Source organism: Salmo salar, chromosome ssa18, assembly GCF_905237065.1.
Source record: "Salmo salar chromosome ssa18, Ssal_v3.1, whole genome shotgun sequence".
NCBI classification, from domain to species: Eukaryota; Metazoa; Chordata; class Actinopteri; order Salmoniformes; family Salmonidae; genus Salmo; species Salmo salar.
This window is the reverse complement of record NC_059459.1, coordinates 27059715-27075443: the sequence shown is the minus strand read 5'-3', so window position 1 is coordinate 27075443 and position 15729 is coordinate 27059715. Positions and strand designations below refer to the sequence as shown.

The 15729-nt window shown below is 42.9% G+C and overlaps 1 protein-coding gene across 4 annotated transcripts; it reads right to left on the bottom strand.

The window, feature by feature from the left end:
• Positions 1-1600: 1600 nt before the first annotated feature.
• On the bottom strand, positions 1601-15614 carry arhgef33 (Rho guanine nucleotide exchange factor (GEF) 33). Of its 4 annotated transcripts, none has more exons than XM_014154955.2 (15): positions 15416-15614; positions 14355-14398; positions 9769-9933; positions 9315-9436; positions 9073-9206; positions 8722-8844; positions 8342-8468; positions 6474-6606; positions 5732-5839; positions 5240-5332; positions 4539-4723; positions 4290-4385; positions 3379-4195; positions 3002-3138; positions 1601-2575 (listed from the first exon to the last, which is right to left on the bottom strand). In XM_014154955.2, the coding sequence occupies exons 1-15, from the start codon at positions 15435-15437 to the stop codon at positions 2452-2454; spliced, it is 2430 nt and encodes an 809-aa protein (XP_014010430.1). In that variant the 5' UTR covers positions 15438-15614; the 3' UTR covers positions 1601-2451. The 4 variants fall into 4 exon arrangements, with proteins under 4 accessions (XP_014010430.1, XP_014010431.1, XP_014010432.1 ...); XM_014154956.2 differs by having other exon boundaries at positions 3379-4174; positions 15416-15612; XM_014154957.2 differs by having other exon boundaries at positions 4575-4723; positions 15416-15612.
• Between the last annotated feature and the right edge of the window lie 115 nt (positions 15615-15729).

Sequence of the window (15729 nt, the reverse complement as noted above, 5' to 3'; positions counted from 1 at the left end):
CAGACACACTATAGACAGACACACTATAGACAGACACACTATAGACAGACTATAGACGGGCAGACAGACAGACTATAGGCAGACTATAGACGGGCAGACAGACAGACTATAGACACACTAGACACACTATAGACAGACAGACACACTATAGACAGACACACTATAGACAGGAAGACTATAGACACACTATACACACTATAGACAGACACACTATAGACAGACACACTATAGACAGACACACTATAGACAGGAAGACTATAGACACACTATACACACTATAGACAGACACACTATAGACAGACAGACAAACTCTAGGCAGACACAGCCAGGCAGACACAGCCAGGCAGACACAGCCAGGCAGACACAGCCAGGCAGACACAGCCAGACTATAGACAGCCAGACTATAGACACACTATAGACACACTATAGACAGACAGACACTACTGCTTTAGCTTCACAGAAGACAGATCCTTCAAGGGTCCGCTTCCAACTTGCCTTTTACACCTTTATTTATTGTGGCAGGTAACAAACACCTGGATGACTTCTATATGATTTCAACCACTGCTAGCATCTCAGCTCACACCACACAAGTGCTTAATTGACCTGTATTTAATCGTTGTAAATATAAATGTAGTATTTTTTTGCAGAAAGGTACCCTGGCTACTCTGGGGTTGTACACTAAAGACTGGTCATGTAGATACGTGTGCATAGGTATTCTGTACAGTTATGGAGAATATAAAGATTTTAAGGGGTGGTGAGTGGTGCGGAGGGGGGGGTGACAGTTTCAGCACTAAAAAGGACTTCCTGTTTTTTGATCATGTGACCAGGGACAGGATTTGAAGCCCCCTCTCTGAGGTTTGGCTAAGTTTGAGCAACAAGGAAGTACCACTATACTGGCAATGTCATTCTGCACGCATCGTCAGCCCAAATGTGGGAACTTCCTTTCTGGTTTGCTTTGAGAAATGTCTGATGGGAGATCTACAGTTTCATTCTTAGCTTCCACTTCTAACTCTATGAGGTGAACATTCATTTCAAACTGTTTTAATTGCAGGCTTACTTCCCAGCTTAGTTGTATGCTTTTTTAATACTGTGGAATCACTGGTGTTAAAATTTGCACAAAAAGATATTTAAAAAAACAAAAAAGAAACGTGACGTTGTATGTAACTGTATGTGTGTGTGTAAACTTAAAGTAAACATACATATGTTCTCACAAGCTGTGACACAGGGGTTACAATAGATAAGTCAAGTTATTCTAGAACACTCACTGAACTTTTTTTGAAATACTTTGAGATAGTGGAGGGTGAAATGTCAAAGGTGAAATACCAAAACAGGCTCCAGCGGTGCTGTTGTTTTAATCACCAGTTTCATCATGTTGTAATTCTCAATGTCAATATCGATCATATACACTATAGTCAAATGGCCAGAACTAAACATTCCTTACTGTAGGGCTCAGTGACGATGTTAAACAAATATGAATGTTACATGTTTTTATGTAATGCCAAAATGTGTTCTCAATTTATGGCCAAAATTTGTTGGGTATCTCTACCTCGTGTTAGAACAAAAGGAAACGAGTTGTGTAGAAGGAAAAAAGTCAAAACACTACAAAATTCATGTTGGTTTTAATTTACACAGTAAACATGTGTAATGATTATGGACAAAATAGTTCTTCCTTTCTGCTGCATTACCATTTTCATATTGCAATGCACATTATTACATGTATATACTGTAAAATAAAATCGGTTGGTTTTACATACTGTATAATTGCCTATATTTTGTTTCAAATGTGTAACAGATTTATGAAACTATGAAATATTATGATAATGTTGAATCTGTTTCACAATTTATGGTTTGTAAGCATTGTACAGAAGTACAAATATTTTTCAAAGGGAAGTAATTGCTAAGCAGGCAATATGATTTGTGAGTTTTTCAGAAATATATTATTGGTTGGTTAACATGTGGTACAGCGAATATTGATTACAACGTGGACTTTTCTTATTTTGTTTGATTTGTCTTGTCACAATTTCATTTATTAAAATTCAAAAAATAACTTCACATTAAAAATCAACATTTTATTTTGGCTTGAGGGGGAGATATTTATTCCAATCATCTTGATGGCGAATTATAGATCTTTACCTACATTATTGCAGTTCATGAGTATACAGTATTATGCAAAATATATTTTCTCCGTGGATATTAAGGAGACCTCTAAAATGGAAAACTAGTACTAATTCAAAAACAAATACTTAACCTATACAGTATTTTTACAGTAATTAAATAAGAAAGGAGTAGGTCAGTCTGATTTGGTCTTCCAGCATGTTTCATATTGTATTGCAGTGTATGTGTGTCTATATAGCCTATCATGTTGCTTAGAAGTGTGTGGGCGTTATCAAGGCACCTATTTGAAGCCTTTCTCAGACCACTGTTAATTTGTAGTGCGGTTCTAGTCACACTTCACACAGCAGTCCCACGGTCGATGCCTAGGTGGGCGACTCCTGGGGTATTGCCTGCCTCTTGCTCACTGGAGTTCTGGCATTCTGTCTTATCTTTATCCTTGTCTTTCTCTCCTCCCCCCGACCTAGAGGACACAGTATATATGAGGTTACTGCACTGCTACTGGATACACCGTAAAGCATTACTGGAGTAATTCCAGCATGTATTTGACAAGCATTGTTTATTCCTAGCTCCTGTAAATGAATGGTGCTGTAAAGTTCCCTTGATACAAGAGAAGAGATGTTCACAGCACGACCTGTCAGACGAACATTGTCTCGAAACTTGAAAAATTACATTAAAGCTTTCAAACCTTATTTGTGGCATACAAATAAATGTTTCTACGTAAACACCAAATGGAAATTTGTTTAGTGGTGAGTGGACGATTTGCTGTTAGTTGTTTTTTTTTTTTGCTACTGACATTGTCAAATAAAGTGTAGGATGATGTTGGCTTTCTGAATTTGATACTGCCAATAATGTTCTGTTTTTGGTCAGCATTTCCAGCATATATTACTTTTTCTTGAAGAGCTTCTTGAAGGAGCTCCTGAATCCTCCCTTCTCCTGTTTCCGGCTCCTCTCACTGAAGGGGGTGTGGTTATTCCCCTCAGCCTTCCATCTTGGCTCCTCCCCCCAGGGTAGGCTCCCAGAGTCCTACGTAAAGGAGTAACATTTGTTGTAAATACACTCAGTGGTCTGTAATAATATCACATAGTCACAAATGGCCCCCAAACTGAAACACTCAAACCTCCCAGCAGGCCATAGTACTCTCACATTCAAGTCTATGGCTGATCAGCCCTCTTCCATCTACAAAAATAAACAACCTTAGGGCTCCTCATAAACTCAACCTCATTGCTTGATAACTGTGGCCTTCATCCACTTCCTGATGCGCACCTTGTTGTGGTGGTTATGTAGCTCCTCTTCAGTGGCTGCTATCTGTCTCTCTGGCTCTGCTCTGTGCTGCGGGGGGCTGATGGGGCTGTTGTTGCTGCTCTGGCCCTTGCTGCTGCGTGGGTGATATTTATTACTGGACTGCCTCTCCAGCTTGGCGTGTTGTTGGGCCCCGTTGCCCCTTAGGTGGTCAGAGAGATGTCCGGGGCCACTATCCCCACTCACAGTGCTGTCCAGCTGCAACCCGTTCAGGGACTTGCTCTTACGCTGATCGGCCTGCAGGGGGCGGTGGTGGTGAACTCTCATCATTCCGGCCTCTTCTGGAGACACGCACCCCCGACCAGGCAGCTGCTTGTACCCACTCTCCCGGCTGCCCCCGCTGTTGTAGACCTCACGGATGGCCTGGTGGCTCTTGGGGTAGCGCACAAAGGCAATGTCGATGCTAGAGTCAGAGGAAGTGCTGGAGCATTGGTCAAACATGGACATGTTGTGAAGAGAGGAGTTTGTGTCCTCATACAGCCCTTCCAAGCCCGGGGCATCCCCAGGGAGAAGGAACTCCCCCAGGGCATTGGCCATGGCTGAGCCTGGGGGCAGCCGTTTGCCGGGCAGCCGCTCTGATGACCCCATCTCAGGGATGCTCTGCAGGCCTGGGGGTTTGAGGCGAGGGTCGGTGTCAGGGGAGAAAAACGGGATGGCAGAGTCGGAGTGGTGGGCCTCGCTCTCCCAGTCCTGAAAGCGTCTAGACTGGATCTGCTCCAGGAGCCTCTGCTTGCTGCATTTCACCTGGTTGGCATGCTCTCTGTGAGGGGAGAGGGGGAGACTGTCAGTGGGACAGACGGAGTTAGTGCATGAAGAAATGCATGGAGGACTGACTGATAATATGAATGTCTGAGTGTAGTCAGAACATAACTTACAGTATTGCATTGCTGCTGGGGTAAGGAGAGCCCATCTCATTGGCTTGCATAACGTTACCACAGTCCACGTTTTTGAAGAACTGCTTCATAGTTGACCTGCAACAAGAAAGGAACTATATTTAGCCCCGCAAGGAGCTTCTTCTTCTTTATATGGTCACATTCACAGCAGAATGTCTGAAATATACCATCACAGTTCACTGTCCTCAGACCAGTTCATCTGAATCCTGTTCCCCATGTGCACACGCTTACCAAAACACAAAATCTGAGCCTGGATCAGAAGCTGACCTCTTGAGCTCCTTGCGGTTGTGCAGGAGCAGCTCTTGGTTGTGCTGCAGTAGGTGGGCGTACTGGGCGGTGAAGGCACTGAACTGCTGGATGCACAGCAGCAGCAGGTAGTAGTCAGGGTGCTCTGCGTCCGTCTGCTTCAACAGGGTCTGAAACCAAACCAGACCACACAGGGATGCTACGGACTCATGTGAACCAAGCACTAACCAGTTCATGCAGTCACTGCTCTAATCTCAGCTAACCCAGAACTAAAGTCTTGCTTAATTGGTGAGATGTTTGATGAAGTTCTGGGTCCATGCATGTTAAGAGACGATATGAAGAGCTGCTAGAATGAGAAGTAGAACTGGAACGAGGACCACCACCCTCTCTCTTTACAAGTCTATGGGCTGAATGCTAACTCCTGTAAAATCATGATTTGTCTAAATAACCAGTGACGAAAAACCTAAGCACCAGAACTGTTGCTGCTCGTTAGCTATCGGTGCCCAATAGTATAAAGACAGATCTACGGTACCATTTCAGTTTACGTGGTCTGCCCACAAGACATTATCACCACTCTGATTTAAGATACTCTGATGGTGAAGTCCGCTCTTTTCTAAATACCTATGTTGGGTTGGTGGTGTACTGGATGTATGTATCAGAGTGTCATGGAGGGGAGAGAGCCTAACCTGCAGCAGCAGAAGGTACTCAGGGATCCTCTGTACTGGCTGGAGGAGCAGAGTGTGGAGAGAGGGTTGTGTCTCGTCCCCCATGATGTCACCCTGGAACATCAGACAGTCAATCAGAGAAGAGACAGTCAGGTGACTTAAGTCTCCACAGAAATCATGTGAAATCAATTGTCCGGAAAGGTTATCCTGTAATAAAGGCTGTGTGAGTATAATGTCATAAAACTAAGTCATAATAAACTTCACTCCGGTCTACTTGTCATGTGTTCTTTGTTAATTGAAAGAGATTTACTCAACAATTTCCTGAAGTAACCCTTTCCTTCTGGATAACTGCACTATTGTGACTATGTTGGTAGCTCAGTGCGGGTAGCTCAGTGCGGGTAGCTCAGTGCGGGTAGCTCTGTGCGGGTAGCTCTGTGCGGGTAGCTCTGTGCGGGTAGCTCTGTGCGGTGGTTGTGGTCAACACTGCCTGGTTGTTCAGTGTTCCTAGTTTACCTCAAACAGGCCGGCTGCTTTTAGTGAGGTGGTGGTCAACATGCTGACCACAGACAGACATTCAGGTAGCTCCTTAAGATACGACACGTAGAAGTCCAGGAAATCACTCTGTAGAAGACCGGCAAGATGGAGAATTACAGACAGACAGACAGACAGACAGACAGCATTAGACAGACAGTCATTGAAACTCAGTAGATAGTGTCATAGTCTAGAGTCTAGACAGGCAGAGAAATGACCAGGGACATAAACAGAGCAATACAATATATCCCCCCCAATCCCCACATCTCTTCTGAGTATCACATGTGGTCTTGTGATTCATTTGAAGTGCTCCACATGTGACACTGTGACTGGTGAGAAGAGGCAGTGAGTCACAGCCTTCCCCCTGGAGAGTCTCATCTGGGGCCACTAACTCCTAATCCAACCATTTAACTCATTTCCCTCTTTCAATCAGTCCCACCCACTTAAACACACATTGGTCCTAATACAATTATCACCTAATAGGCAAGATACTGTATGTTAGGGGTTATGTAGTTATGTGAGGGGTTGTGTAGTTATGTTAGGGGTTGTGTAGTTATGTTAGGGGTTATGTAGTTATATGAGGGGTTATGTTAGGGGTTATGTAGTTTGCAGGCAGCCTGTGACACCATAACTAGAGCCCTGAGTTTCTCCGGATCAGGTTAGAAAAACTCAGGGCCCCTAGCCATGACTTCATGGGTCATTTGTGTCTGTGAAAGGTTTGTACCTCTTTGCTGGTGAGCCTCATGAATACATCTCCCATGATGCCCTGCCACTGGCACTTGAGGACCCTCTCCTGCAGGGTGTGGAGAAGCTCCAGGTGTTGCTGGATGAGGAAGCGTAGAGAACTGGGGAACGGCCTGGATAGAGAAAGATGAGATCGATATAACACACATCACATTACACTGCGAGGAGAGCGGTACAGAACAGAGCAACATATAGCCATCTAGGGAGCGGTTTAAAATACAGGAGGCCAATTATATTCTATGGTAATGGAGAGAGTGTTGAGAAGGAGAGAGGCGAACATTGAGGTGGGAAAACATAGTGGAAATACACACAGTCCAGGTAGTGGTGGTGGTTGACAGGCACAAACAGAACTGGAGAATGAGAATGGATGGATGAAAGAGAGGGGAAAAGATGTGGATAACTACACAAAGAGACAAAGGAGAGGACAGAGTTGAAATTATGGAATTGAAAGATGCATTCAAACATTATGGTGTTAGTAGACAGATTACTGAGGTAAATGGACCAATGTTTTTGTTGTAATAGCAGTGTTAGTAACAGTCATAGCATGCTAATAGTAGCAGTCATTTATATTTTGTTGTATTCATGGTTGAACTGTGAGCGACAGACTCCCTACCTTAGAACACATATGATCAACTGTTCTGCCACCGGACACTTGTCCCCCAATACTTACAAACAAATACATGAACTTACACACATCAGTAAGCAGAAATACAACAATTTCACACAAAAAAATCGTTATGACTCATTGCTCTTATTAGTGTTAATTGAGATTATCCAGATGAAGAGACACACTCCAAAGGTCAGAGGTTATTAATGAGGGAAAGGGAAAAAGTTTAGTATAAGTAACTAGGGGAGAGCTCCTCTCTGAAAGTTGAAAATGTAGTGCTCAGATGTCTCTGTGAACTCCAGATAAACAGGGATTTCATTAAGTCAGATCTCTGTGGAGTCCTTTAAAAAGCCTCTGCTTGCCTGAATGGCTGCGTTATTCAATAGATTAATTTCCTTTCCTCGCTCTTTTATAATGTCCTCCTTCTGACTGTAATTAGATCGGTATCTCCTGTTTAAGCCCCTGTGTCAATGAGTGCGTGTCAGTGTGCCAAAGACGAGGGTAGTCTTTGTTATATTTATGAACCGAACCAAGGTCAATGTTGAGAAAACAGTTATAACTTCCTCTGCTTTCATGAGTCATAGTGCACTATTAAACCCTAACCCCAAAATATGAATTCATAGTGCACTATTAAAACCTCTTAAGGATCGGATGCTTTTTTAAAATTTTCACCTAAAATGACATACCCAAATCTAACTGCCTGTAGCTCAGGACCTGAAGTAAGGATATGCATATTCTTAATACCATTTGAAAGGAAACACTTTGAAGTTTGTGGAAATGTGAAATTAATGTAGGAGAATATAACACATTAGATCTGGTTAAAGACAATACAAAGATACATCATCTTTGAAATGCAAGAGAAAGGCCACAATGTATTATTCCAGTTTAGACGCAATTTAGATTCAGACTGATCCAATGAACCATTGTATTTCTGTTCAAAATGTTGTATCAAGTCTGCCCAAATGTGCCTAATTGGTTTATTGCTACATTTTCTAGTTCATATCTGTGCACTCTCCTCAAACAATAGCATGGTATTCTTTCACTGTAATAGCTACTGTAAATTGGACAGTGCAGTTAGATTAACAAGAGGTTAAGCTTAATTGCCTCTTATGAAGCTCGAACATATGTAAAACCGGTCTGCTGGCTCTGCTGTTTTGAACTTGAACAAAACAGTTCAGACACTGTGTTGCTACTAGATCTTATGTAAAATGACTAAATAATACCCATCAGTGGTACAGTACCGTTTGTCTTTGGTGTGGAGGGCCTCTGAGCTGTTGAAGGTGATGTTGGCTTTCAGCAGCAGAGATAGGTATGACACATAGACCCTTTCTGACTCCAACAGCTCCAGGGCAGCAACCTGCCTCTTACCTGACACACAAACACACACACACACACACACACACACACACACACACACACACACACACACACACAGTCACGCACAAACACACACACAAAGTGAAAAAGAAGCACCACACTGACATACTTTTTACACCGCTGTGACCTACAGTATTAAATGGGAATTTGTCTATTGACTGCTAAATAATTTAACGTAGGGCTCCCTAATGTAACAAGGGAATAAGTCACTGACGTGTGTAACGTCAGCGGTGATGTCACTCACTGTTCTCTGGGACGCTCTGTGCATCCGTGTCGTCTCGGCTCTCTTTCCTTTCTCGCCACACTGGAGACTTAGACTGACCTCTCTGGGGCTGGCCACTGGCTGCGTCCTGCTCTGAGTTAGAGGCTGCACCACACAGTACACACATGGAGCAAACACAAGCATTTGCCATTCAATTCCACTGTCTTTCATGTGCTGTAAACATCCCTATATAGCCCCCAGGTATTTGAGTCAGCTGAGGCAAGTACGTTCAATGACTTTCATAAACAGGTCTTTAAGGAACAGCTCGTCAGTACAATCAATGACACATACAGGACCGGTTATGAATGTCTGTCCCTCAGAGCCATAACTCACTCTGTGTGGAGGCTGTGCTCATCTGTGGAGAGCCGCTGGGCAGGCTGGCAAAGTAATGCTGGATGACATTGAGCTCTGTCTGGTTGGAGAGACACCCATGGCCCTCCCCAATGCAGTCCCCTTTGGAGCTTTTCCTGACAAAACCAAGGGGAAGCAACAGAGAGTGGTGAGTTCACGTCAGGTGATGATGCAATGTGTGTCTGTGAATGTTCATGCATGCAACATGTGTCAGTGTCACGTACCTCTGTTGAACGGACAGGATCTCTCTGCCGGTCTCTGATTGGAGGAGCTCCAGGCCTTTCTGTAGCTCTTTCTGTCTGCTGGTAACCTCTTTGATCTGGGATAGAGCACCGCTCAGGTCCTCCTGAACACAACCACGACATACAGCACAATCCCATCACTACGATATCTAGCTACGTTCACAATACATGTGCCACAGAGTAACATACTGTAATAATTAGGCATCCTGCTAGAATTGCTAGAGACTGTTACTGGTTTGACTGTAGTCCACTTTTTTTTACTATAGTCCACCGTAGTCCACTTTACAAGCGTTTCACCCCACCCGCAATAAAATATGCTAAATATGTTTGTGACCAATAAAATTTGATTTGATAGTATGAGAAGAATGACTAAAAGGCACATATTTGGTATCAGATATCAATGAGGTTTGTTCAAGTCATGTGGGAAGTGGGGTACCTTAAATGTGTTGAGGGAGTTCCTGATTCCCATGATCCTGTCATCCACGTCGCTCTGCTGGCCCTGAGCCCTCTCCTCCAGACCTCTGTCCCTCTGCTGCAGCGCAGACACGTCCTGTAACACTCCCTGCAGCCCCGTACGCAGCTCCACCACCAAGGCCTGCAGCTGGAACACCAGGTCAGAGGTTAGGGGTTAGGATGTAACAACAGTTACTACATCGATGGTTGTTTGTGACCTTACTAATGTCTCCAGAATGTTCAGAACACACTGTAACTACATTGGTTCTTTATGTGGGGGTGAATAAATTACTTGGAGAAATGAGCAGCTGTTTTGACAAGGAAAAGAGTAGAGGGGAAAAGGAAGGATGAGAGAAGGAAGATGGGGAAAGGAGAGAAAAAAAGATGGGTGAAGGTGAGAGTGCTGGGGTATAAGATGTCAGAGGACCAAGACAGAAAAGGAGAATAGAAACGGGAGTTGAGAGTTAACGGAGACTGACGGGGAGCCTATTGAACATTTCTGTGTAATTTGAACATCTTGGAGATCGCTGCTCTCCCCATGCAGTCCTCACCAGCAGCTTCCTGTCCTGAAGTGTACTGTCTGTGAATCTCACTGTAGCCATGTGTGGCCCAGCAGTTACCCTTTCAGAGGTCAGCGAGGTCACAGCTCATTTTGGCACAGGGTTTGTTTCCAACAAGGCTCTCCACTGAGTCACATTATTCTCTTTATCTTCATTATTGCTGTTGTTGTTTGGAGAGTGTCCCAATTTCTCCTTTTTGCTCTCCCGTTAGAGGAAAGCTTTTTTCTGTCTCTAGTGTAGCGGCCGTTCTTAGGCTGTGGAGATTAATTAAATTTAGTCTGCAGAGATAAGTGAATCAGCTCATGTGAACAGACAGGGATTCAGGCTGCTGCCTGCCCCTCTCAGCTCCTCTCCTTCCGTCCTCTCTCCTCTTCTCTCCTCTCCACTTTACTCCTCTTCACTCCTCCCCCTTTGCGCCTCTCCTCTACTCTCCTCTCCTTTTCTTTTCTTTCCTCTCCTCTTCACTCCTCTTCTTTCCTCTCATCTACTTTCTTCTCCTCCTCTCTCCTCTCCTCTCCACTCATCTATTCTCCTCTCATCTCCTCTTCACTCCTCTCCTCCTCTCCCCTTCACCCCTCTCATCTACTCTCCTCTCCTCTACTCTCCTCTACTCTCCTTTCCTCTCATCTACTCCCAATCATGTGAAAGTCATCAGGCTGCAGATTCAATACGGCTGCTGCCCTTCTTTACAGATGTACAGATCTTATTAGTGTACAATACCTTGTCTCTGCTCACTACTTTAGACTGCGTAGCAGTACATACATAACACATACAGTTGAAGTCAGAAGTTTACATACACTTAGGTTGGAGTCATTACAACTCGTTTTTCAACCACTCCACACATTTCTTGTTAACAAACTATAGTTTTGACAAGTCGGTTAGGACATCTACTTTGTGCATGACACCATTAATTTTTCCAACAATTGTTTACGGACAGATTATTTCACTTATAATTCACTGTATCACAATTCCAGTGGGTCAGAAGTTTACATACACTAAGTTGACTGTGCCTTTAAACAGCTTAGAAAATTCCAGAAAATGATGTCATGGCTTTAGAATCTTTTCATAGGCTAATTGACGTCATTTGAGTCAATTGGAGGTGTACCTGTGGATGTATTTCAAGGCCTACCTTCAAACTCAGTGTCTCTTTGCTTGACATCATGGGAAAATAAATCAGAAATCAGGCAAGACCTCAGAAAAAAACACTGTAGACCTCCACAAGTCTGGTTCATCCTTGGGAGCAATTTCCAAACGCCTGAAGGTACCACGTTCATCTGTATAAACAATAGTACGCAAGTATAAACACCATTGGACCACGCAGCCGTCATACCGCTCAGGAAGGAGACGGGTTCTGTCTCCTAGAGATGAACGTACTTTGGTGCGAAAAGTTCAAATCAATCCCAGAACAACAGCAAAGGACCTTGGGAAGATGCTGGAGGAAACAGGTACAAAAGTATCTATATCCACAGTAAAACGAGGCCTATATCGACAGAACCTGAAAGGCCGCTCAGCAAGAAAGAAGCCACTGCTACTAAACAGCCATAAAAAAGCCAGACTACGGTTTGCAACTGCACATGGAGACAAAGATCGTACTTTTTGGAGAAATGTCCTCTGATCTGATGAAACGAAAATAGAACTGTTTGGCCATAATGACCATCGTTATGTTTGGAGGAAAAAGGGTGAGGCTTGCAAGCAGAAGAACACCATCCCAACCGTGAAGCACGGGGGTGGCAGCATCATGTTGTGGGGGTGCTTTGCTGCAGGAGGGACTGGTACACTTCACAAAAAAGATGGCATCATGAGGAAGGAAAATTATGTGGATATATTGAAGCAACATCTCAAGACATCAGTCAGGAAGTTAAAGCTAATTCGCAAATGGGTCTTCCAAATGACCCCAAGCATACTTCCAAAGTTGTGGCAAAATGGCTTAAGGACAACGAAGTCAAGGTATTGGAGTGGCCATCACAAAGCCCTGACCTCAATCCTATAGAAAATTTGTGGGCAGAACTGAAAAAGTGTGTGCGAGCAAGGAGGCCTATAAACATGACTCAGTTACACCAGCTCTGTCAGGAGGAATGGGCCAAAATTCACCCAACTTATTGTGGGAAGCTTGTGGAAGGCTACCTGAAACATTTGACCCAAATTAAACAATTTAAAGGCAATGCTACCAAATACTAATTGAGTGTATGTACACTTCTGATCCACTGGGAACGTGATGAAAGAAATAAAAGCTGAAATAAATAATTCTCTCTACTATTATTCTAACATTTCACATTCTTAAAATAAAGTGGTGATCCTAACTTACCTAAGACAGGGAATTTTTACTAGGATTAAATGTCAGGAATTGTGAAAAACTGAGTTTAAATGTATTTAGCTAAGGTGTATGTAAACTTCCGACTTCAACTGTACCTAATAGCAATGCAACACTGTCAGTGTATTGTATTGTACTTCACAGCTGTCCAGTACTGTTACGATATTTGACATCTATGTAGCACGGTGTTAGAAAATACTGTATACTAGTCCATTGATATGTAGTACCAGTAAACATTTTGGACACACCTAGTCATTCAAGGGTTTTTCTTTATTTTTACTATTTTCTACATTGTAGAATAATAGTGTAGACATCAAAACTATGAAATGACACATATGGAATCATGTAGTAACCAAAAAAGTGTTAAACAAATCAAAATATATTTTAGATTCTTCAAAGTAGACACCCTTTGCCTTGATGACAGCTTTGTACACTCTTGGCATTCTCTCAACCAGCTTTATGAGGAATTATTTTCCAACAGTCTTGAAGGAGTTCCCACATGTGCTGAACACTTTTTAGTTGCTTTTCCTTCACTATGTGGTCCAAGTCATCTCAAACCATCTCAATTGGGTTGAGATTGGGTGATTGTGGACTCATCAGACCAAAGGACATATTTCCACCGTCTAATATCCATTGCTCGTGTTTCTTGGCCTAAACAAGTCTGTTCTTCTCACTGGTGTCCTTTAGTAGTGGTTTCTTTGCAGCTGTTCGATCATGAAGGCCTGATTTACACAGTCTCTTCTGAACAGTTGATGTTGGGAAGCATTTATTTGGGCTGCAATCTGAGGTGTAGTTAACTCTAATGAACTTATCCTCTGCAGCAACTCTGGGGCTTCCTCTCTTGTGGCAGTCCTCATGAGGGACAGTTTCATCACAGTGCTTGATGGTTTTTGCAACTGCACTTGAAGAAACTTACTTTAAGACCTTCATGTCTTAAAGTAATTTTCCAGATTGACTGACCTTCATGTCTTAAAGTAATGATGGACTGTCAATTCTCTGTGCTTATTTGAGCTGTTCTTGCCATAATATGGACTTGGTCTGTTACCAAATAGGGCTATCTTCTGTATACCACCCCTACCTTGTCACAACACAACTGATTGGCTGAAACGCATTAAGAAGGAAAGAAATTCCACAAATTAACTTTTAACAATGCATACTTGTTAATTAAAATGCATTCCAGGTGACTACCTCATTAAGCTGGTTGAGAGAATGCCAAGAGTGTGCAAGCTGTCATCAAGGCAAAGGGTCGCTATTTGATGAATCTCAAATATAAAATAACACTTCTTTGGTTACTACATGATACCACTTGTGTTATTTCATAGTTTTGATGTCTTCACTATTATTCTACAATATAGAAAATAGTAAAAATAAAGAAAAACTCTTGAATGAGTAGGTGTGTCCAATCTTATACTGGTACTGTACATATAAAGATTAGAGACAGGCCGTAGTCAAAGCTATTTCCGTTTCTCTGGCAGTGTTTATTCATATCCCCATTAGCTTTTGCAGAAGCAGCAGCTACTCTTCCTGGGGTCCACAGAAAACACAAAACATAACAAGTAACAAAATACTGATAGACAAGGACAGTCACACAAATGTTAAATACACCCATATACAAACAATACAATGTAGTGTTGATCCTACATACTCTTCATAGGCAGCAGTGATTCTTGCAAGGGGGGTGACTATAGAGCGGGTTACCTGAGCAATCTCCAGGTTGGCCTCCTCCATTTCCTGGTCTTGTTCTAGGAGTCAAGAACATCAGGTAATCACACATCGTTATGGACTTACAGTAGCTCCCTATCACTCACACATCACTATGGAGATCATCCTCAGTTACTCAGACACAAACCATTCTTTGGGGATACATATGAGGCAAATAATGTAGTCGTGTGGGATTTTCAACACAACGTCTCTATGCAGCCTATGCACAGTAAATCATATGGTCACGTGGGATTTTCAACACAACGTCTCTCTATGCAGCCTATGCACAGTAAATCATATGGTCATGTGGGATGTTCAACACAACGTCTCTCTATGCAGCCTATGCACAGTAAATCATATGGTCATGTGGGATGTTCAACACAACGTCTCTATGCAGCCTATGCACAGTAAATCAAGTAACAGTAAAACCACTACAAGTTACCCGAACATTGAAATTCTACATGAAATGGTAAGGTAGAAAAGGCTCTGTGTCATCAGACAATCAAACAGTTGTGCCATAATGGAAATACCCTACTGTATTAAGAGTCTGTTTCTGTTCAAATACCAAACGTCCAAACTACGAGCAGCATCGTGAAGGTCACTTTAAATGTCTGCTTGTCATGCATTATGCATTTGAGCTTGTGCTGGAATGACATATTCTGAGCAGTAATACTGCAAAGCTCGTGAAAGAAGAACACTGTAGATAAAAATTCATGACAACCAATGTACAAGTAAAAGTAATTCCAATGGTTGTATCATACTTAAGAGTCAGTACCCAGCTAGCATGTTCTGAGAACCATATGGTACCAACTGTTGCAATAATTGTCCATCAACAACTTGTTTCATAAAAACTGTTAATTTGGCCAAGTAACTAGTTCAAAAGACATACAACAATCATTGTGACTCACAGCACACCAAAGATATTTCTCAACAACAGTGTTTTACTGTAGCCTCTCTCTGAACTTTGTGACTACCGCCAAATCAGAAAACAGAACCATCAACCATATTGGTGATACCTGTACCGTAGGTGACATCTTGGTTATAGAAGCAGAATTTACCATCTGACTTGCCGTTTTCCATGGTTCCTGTGCCCACCTGCTTAGTCAACAAACAGGGTTGTGTGGTTTTAGCGTTCACGGCACTCCTCTTTTCTGTCCTCCTCCTGAACACTGGCCTGCGATCCGTAGCTCTAAACCATGAGTCTGATGATCCTCCACACAAAAAGGGCCCTTGTGGAATGATGGCGGGAGAGGTCCAACACAGAAAGAGAGAGAGAGAGAGAGAGAGAGAGAGAGAGAGAGAGAGAAAGAGAGGGATAGAGCTAGAGGGCTTTTGACAGTCCTTCATGAGGAGAAAATTGGACAGCTGATTC